We start from the raw sequence: 6,445 nt of genomic DNA, 5'->3' as shown, positions 1-6,445 counted from the left end.
ATGTTGCGAAGTGTTGTATACTTACTATTAGATATACTCAAAATAATATAGAACACACAGACAATAATAAAAGATAGGTAAATAGGATGGAGAGATTGCTCCAAAATTTATAATGTTTTTATATGTTGCACTGAATTACCCACTGCATTGCAGAGTGAACCCAAATCATTCATACTAAATCTAAAATCATTAATCACTAACACCAAAAAAGAGAAATATAAGCCCCGATCTAAATAGCAAAACATGAAAATAGTACAATATTATGTTCCATTCTACATAGTTCACGTAGAATAGACAAACTGTTAAAATATGTGAAGATATGTGTACAAGGGATGACATCATCAGGTGTGAGAGTACGACTTGATCGATGAAATAAATCGCCAAAACGTTAATAGATTTGGCATATGAAAGAATTTTAAGAAGCCATGTAATAAAGTGTAATTAATAAAGAGAGTTTTTACTCAGTTAAAGGAAATAAGTGGTGTCAAAATAAAATCTGTAGCATTTTATGTTTCATGCTATACGAGGAACGCAGAATAAAAATCTGGAGTTACCAGTGTCCACAAATTAACGAGAGATTGATGTCAGATGATGAAAGAGTGGATGACATATACGATGGAATAAATGGTCAATAGAATGTTTCACGCGTAATTTGATAGCAAATAATTAAAAAAAAAATTCTCATTAGGTGACCCGATTGGCTTCAGGAGCATAAATGCATTATTACATAAAATAAAATGTGTATATAAAAAAAAACTAGGTCATTTGGCTATGTACCTAATTATGTTTTTTTCTTGGTTATATATTATTTATATCTAAGTTTTAATTTGATATTCATGAAACCTTCTTCAACGTATGGCAATACGGCGTCGTTTCTCGTAGTATCAAGTTGCAGCGATCTCTTTTTTTTTTTCTTTTTCTTTTTTCTTTTTCTTCCCCAAAATCGCACTATCTAGGGTTTCGTATCTCGCTCTTCCTCGAGGAATCGGTCTTGCGCAGTTACAGGTGTGTAGATATGAAAGTTATGTTCTTTTCGATTCTGTGAATCTATATAGCAAACTTTTTAGATTGAACTCAAATCATCTCTTACGCGATTGACTCTTTTGGTATCGTGATAAAGTAGTGATTCTTTATTCTAGATTGAAGTTTAGCAATTATTGAGATTTTCTTTTCAAGTTGGATGATCTTTCTGGGTACTTGATTCATCATGTATCGCGATAAAGTATTGATTTTTTTTTATTCTTATTTACGATTCACTGTTTAAAGCAATGGGGAAAAGGAAGTCAAGGGCAAAGCCTGCTACAACGAAGCGTATGGACAAGCTTGACACTGTCTTTAGTTGTCCTTTCTGCAATCACGGCTCTAGTGTCGAATGCCAAATGTATTGTTTTTTTTTTTCTTACCTTTCAACCAACTTAACTCTTTTGACTTCTTGTTGTTAACACGGTCTTTTCCAGTAATATGAAAGAGATGATTGGTATTGCAACTTGTAGAATCTGTGAAGAAAGCTTTAGCACCACCATCACAGGTTTTTTTTTTTTTTTTTTTTTTTTCGAATCTTTTCTTACTTTATATGTCTCTGATCATTCTGTTTCTTGCAGCTTTGAGTGAAGCTATAGACATGTAAGTAACAATCTGTTATGACATCATCCTATTCGGTTCTTTCACTCTGTTTTCTAAATCCTCTGCTTTTGCTCGAATATGGATGCCAGCTATAGTGAATGGATTGACGAGTGCGAGAGGGTTAACACTGTGGAAGATGATGTTGAGCAAGAAGAGGAAGCTGAAGAAGAAGAAGTTTATGAAGAAGAGGAAGAAGAAGATGAAGAGGAAGACGACCGTGCGTCTGTCAAAAGGAAGTTTAACTACCGAGACGATTAATCTTTTATCCAAAAAACCAGGCAAGTCCTGTTAGACATTTGCCTTTGTATCTCTAGTATCTATCTATCTGAGGAAATTGCAAGAACAGTCATTAGTGTTTTCTCAGTGACAACAGTTTGTGATGGTTGCCAAATGAATTAAAGCCTTTACCAAATTGGTTTTTATCATACATTTATGTAAAACACATAACAAGATCGAGAAGCTGAATGCATTCCCTTACTCGTTGTTATCTAGCACCTTTGTCTCCTGTTTTACATTTGCTGAGTCAGTAATCTCAGCTCTGTACACATAAGACTTAGCTACCATCAAGAAAAAGATGAAGTTAATCAAGTTTATAACCGCAAAGAGCATGTAATAGTAATCCAACCGCGACTCATTCAAGTTGTTAAGAATCCATCCTCTTCCCTGGTTCTTCGTTACCCGGGCCACCGTCGAAAGCAAAAAGCTGCTCATGAAGTTTCCAACTGCTAAACTCGTGGTCATATACGATGTCCCGAGGCTTTTCATACTCTCAGGTGCTTGATCGTAGAAGAACTCAAGCTTAGCTACTTCCAAGAAAGTATCAGCCAAACCCATTAGCACGAACTGTGGAAGCAACACGAAAATGGTCAAGGGAAGAGGCACATCCGTCTGGTGGACTAGTATAGGTGTCAAATGGGCGGGTTGTCCATTGGTCGTCCACGTCCATATTTAAATGGACTTAATATGGACACACCCATTTTTTCCATGGGTTATGAATGGATAAAATATGGATGACCATTTAAAAAATGGTCTTTATGGGTTTTGGGTTTTATGGACATGGATTGTCCAATGGACAAAAAATTGAGTTTTCCCATCAAACCCGATAAATCGGATTTTTTTGCCAAAACCGAGCAATCGGATTTTTTGCCAAAATCGGGAAATCGAATTTTCTCCGTCAAAATCGTAAAATCACAAAAACCGTAAAATCGGATTTTTCCGCTGAAACTGAGAAATCGGATTTTTCCGCCAAAATCGGGAAATCGAGTTTTCCCGCCAAAATCGGGAAATTGAGTTTTCCCGCCAAAATCGGGAAATTGAGTTTTCCGCTAAAACCGTAAAATCGCCAAAACCGTAAAATCGGGTTTTCCTCCAAAATCGGGAAATCGAGTTTTCCCGCTAAAACCGGTAGATCGAGTTTTTCCGCTAAAACCGTAAAATCGTCAAAACCGTAAAATCGGGTTTTCTTCCAAAACTGAGAAATCGGGGTTTCTAGCTAAAACAGGGAAATCGAGTTTTCCCGCCAAAACCGTAAAATCGAGTTTTCCCGCCAAAACCGTAAAATTGAGTTTTCCCGCCAAAACCGTAAAATCGAGTTTTCCCACCAAAACCGTAAAATCGAGTTTTCCCGCCAAAACCGTAAAATCGAGTTTTTCCAGTAAAACCGTAAAATCGAGTTTTTCCGGTAAAACCGTAAAATCGAGTTTTCCCGCTAAAACCGATAGATCGAGTTTTCCCGGCAAAACCACGAAATCGAATTTTCTCGCCAAAACTGAAAAATTTATCCTATGTTATGGTATTTCGAACTTATATATTATTGTACTTGTGGATTTATTAATGAATTTTAATATTAATTACTTGTATTTGTATTTATAAGTTTTTATATTGAAATTAAAAAATTTCATAAATGGTCACTAATGGATTCCATGGCAGCCCATATAAATATGGATTCTGATGGACATGGTCTTTAATGGACTGGTCTTTAATGGACATGGTCACTCTCTGTCCACAAACTATAAATGGACAAACGGATATGGGCTAATGGACATGGGCTTTCCCATTTGACAGCTCTATGGACTAGCCCGTGCTCAGCAGCGACCTTGAGCCTATACCGTTCTGTTACTGATGCAATGATCATGATTAAGATGTGGAGGATGATACCGATTCCCATTCGTTGAAGCAATGTGATGCCTCTTGGGTTTCCGGTTAGTTTTCTTGCGAGTTTAACAAATATCTGGTCGTATATGACTATGGTGACGAGCATGGAGAGTGTAGTGAAGCCTACGAGACTTGCGGGTGGGATGCTGAAGTTGCTGGTGATGTGACGGTTGAGGAGGGTTCCTTGTTTGACGAATAGAGTGATGACTTGAGCGAGCATCATGCTTGGGACGAACGTTATGAACAAGACAGGTAACATTCTTAACATTTGTTTTGTTTCTTCTACTTCTGTTATAGTGCAGAGACTCCATTTATTGGTTGGTCCGGTCTTGAGTGAAGCTCTGTCTAAGAATCTGCAACACATAGATATATCTTTAGTCTAATGAATGTAACCAAACAAAAAGAAACTCATTCAACTAGGCTTGGGCAAAAAAAATCTGAAACCCAAATTGCAAACAGAATTAGAACCGAAAAACGTTCCATATCTGATTCAGAGTTCTAGTAGTGCCCAAATAGAGTGTAAGGTGATACAAAAATGTATCTGAAATAGAAGTGCTAATGACCAAACCTAAACGAATAACTCAAAAGTTTGAATATCCAAAAGAAACCCGAAAACATGCTTTGAAAATCAGGTTAGTATCCTAAATTAATATTCTAAATACCTAATTTTATATTTATTTTAATATGATATCTAAAACTATCTAAACCTTATTTGATATTACCTGAATCCGAAATGAGTTTATCTCCAAAATGGATCTAAAACAAAGCTATAAAATACATCTGAACCAAAGTATTAGTAAACAAATTCGACTCAAACATATATGAAACCTAAATACAACCTAGAATGAACCCGAAAATTCTATTCAAACCTGAATGTACATGCCTGCCTATATTAAACCGAATAAATAAATATCCAAATGAATGTTCTAACCGAACCTTAGACTTCCTGTAGGATGGATTGGGAATGTTCTCTTGCTCTCATATTCCAACAAAGGGAGCTCATGGAAGCATGTGGGATCACGTGACATAGGCGCTTGAGCTTTACGAAGTGAAGCCACAATGACTCTAGCCATCTTCGTGAATGGGCTTCCCGTGGGAAGTTTATGACGGTAAAATGGAGTACCTACCAAGAATATGATAATGGAAATCGCAAGCCCCAATGTTGGAAGCCCATAACCTAAGGCCCATCCTACATTATCTTGAACATAAACAAGAACGGTTGTGGCAAAGAGAGTACCAAAGAAGATACTAAACATCCACCAATTAAAAAATGAATGTTTATGAATCTTCTCCTTTGGGTCAAAGACATCGAACTGATCAGCTCCTATTGTAGAAATGTTTGGTTTGGTGCCTCCTGTACCAATTGCTAATATGTATAACGCTCCAAAGAAAACGGCTAATTGTAAAACCGAAGCCTTTTCACAGTCTTCAACATTAGTCTTTGTACATTTCGGTGGTCTAAGGTCCGGTACAGAAACTGATAGTGTCAGCAACACCATTCCCTGGGAATGATACATAAACTAACCGGTTAAATCAATTTGAAGTTAACAGGTTTAATCTTGTTGTCATGACAACACGACATTGTGAAAGTCACCGGTGCATTCTTTAATCACTAAACTGTTCTTAAATTGGGTTATGGTTCACCCACGCAGCATGTCTTTTTGGTAAAATACAATAAAATTTTAATTGTGACAATATAATTTTCTTTTAAGTACTATATATTAATCTTTCTAACGTTCATCCGTCCACCAAAATCTATACACGAATCCAACTATATATAGTCATGCATTGCACGTTGTTTCAAAACTGTAGGTTATGAATGATTTTTGGGGGATTATTGTTAAACTGTAGGTTACTCTTTTATTCTACTTTTCTTTCTAAAAGTTGAGGGATTCTATAAATTATACACAATATCGGAAGAGATGATTAAACTATACGTACCAAAAAATAAATAGCGGAAGAGATGACAAAAGTAATGTAGCGGCCGAGATGGGCATCGGCAACATAAGCACCCAATATTGGAGTGAGCCAACTGGTCCCAACCCAATTGGTCACACTGTTAGACGACTGGACCGTGCCTTGGTGCAATTTAGTAGTCATGAATATTACTAGATTGCTCGATATCCCATAATAAGCCATTCTTTCAAATATCTCGTACACTAAACATTTAACATTCCAAAATATCAACCACATATACATTGTAATAAATCACATAATACACAGATATCTAAAAATAAGGGTAATTATAATACATACCAATGACGAAGGAACAAGCTTTCCAACGACCTCTTTGGGATCTTCGAACAGGATTGCCTCGAAGATCAACAGTTCCATCTTTTGTGTAATCATCTCCTACCTCTTGCAATGTCATTTCCTCCCTCCTCTCGTTCTTCTTTTTTTTTGTTCGAGGGTTGTTGCTTGGTCTCATGTATTATGTATATAAAGAGAGAGGAAATGAGCGAATGAGTCACTTGGAAAATCATAATATTTAGATAAATTGCTGAGTAATCACAAATTGCTGAGTAATCACTAATTCTGGATGAGTCACATACCTCAAACAATTAATTCAGGATTATTATTTGGAAACACCCCTTTGGTCAATATTATATTACTAAAAGTACTATTGAAAATAAGTGAAAATACTAAAATCTCAATAAAATTATTTTGA

At 36.2% G+C, this 6,445-nt stretch overlaps 2 protein-coding genes across 2 annotated transcripts; one reads left to right on the top strand and one right to left on the bottom strand.

The window, feature by feature from the left end:
- Window positions 1–841: 841 nt before the first annotated feature.
- Window positions 842–2,048, top strand: LOC108806830 (transcription elongation factor 1 homolog). The gene is made up of 5 exons (XM_018579032.2): window positions 842–1,005; window positions 1,267–1,381; window positions 1,458–1,528; window positions 1,602–1,623; window positions 1,713–2,048. The coding sequence occupies exons 2-5, from the start codon at window positions 1,269–1,271 to the stop codon at window positions 1,879–1,881; spliced, it is 375 nt and encodes a 124-aa protein (XP_018434534.1). The 5' UTR covers window positions 842–1,005; window positions 1,267–1,268; the 3' UTR covers window positions 1,882–2,048.
- Window positions 2,049–2,097: 49 nt separating this feature from the next.
- LOC108806829 (protein NRT1/ PTR FAMILY 5.2) lies at window positions 2,098–6,276 on the bottom strand. Its single transcript, XM_018579031.2, has 5 exons — window positions 6,034–6,276; window positions 5,719–5,936; window positions 4,714–5,279; window positions 3,689–4,130; window positions 2,098–2,511 (listed from the first exon to the last, which is right to left on the bottom strand). The coding sequence occupies exons 1-5, from the start codon at window positions 6,203–6,205 to the stop codon at window positions 2,098–2,100; spliced, it is 1,812 nt and encodes a 603-aa protein (XP_018434533.2). The 5' UTR covers window positions 6,206–6,276.
- Between the last annotated feature and the right edge of the window lie 169 nt (window positions 6,277–6,445).

This window comes from Raphanus sativus, chromosome 6 (genome assembly GCF_000801105.2).
Source record: "Raphanus sativus cultivar WK10039 chromosome 6, ASM80110v3, whole genome shotgun sequence".
Classification (NCBI taxonomy): domain Eukaryota; kingdom Viridiplantae; phylum Streptophyta; class Magnoliopsida; order Brassicales; family Brassicaceae; genus Raphanus; species Raphanus sativus.
This window is presented reverse-complemented; position numbering and strand designations above follow the sequence as displayed.

What these genes read in the sequence shown, in the direction of transcription:
- LOC108806830 (XM_018579032.2), top strand. Translation starts at nt 1,269, where the DNA reads ATGGGGAAAAGGAAGTCAAGGGCAAAGCCTGCTACAACGAAGCGTATG. An exon ending in TCTAGTGTCGAATGCCAAAT is followed by an intron (nt 1,382 to 1,457) that starts GTATTGTTTTTT and finishes GGTCTTTTCCAG; the next exon opens with TAATATGAAAGAGATGATTG. An exon ending in TTGAGTGAAGCTATAGACAT is followed by an intron (nt 1,624 to 1,712) that starts GTAAGTAACAAT and finishes TATGGATGCCAG; the next exon opens with CTATAGTGAATGGATTGACG.
- LOC108806829 (XM_018579031.2), bottom strand. Translation starts at nt 6,205, where the DNA reads ATGAGACCAAGCAACAACCCTCGAACAAAAAAAAAGAAGAACGAGAGG. An exon ending in CTTCCGCTATTTATTTTTTG is followed by an intron (nt 5,280 to 5,718) that starts GTACGTATAGTT and finishes TATCATTCCCAG; the next exon opens with GGAATGGTGTTGCTGACACT. An exon ending in AGCACGGGCTAGTCCATAGA is followed by an intron (nt 2,512 to 3,688) that starts GCTGTCAAATGG and finishes CTAGTCCACCAG; the next exon opens with ACGGATGTGCCTCTTCCCTT.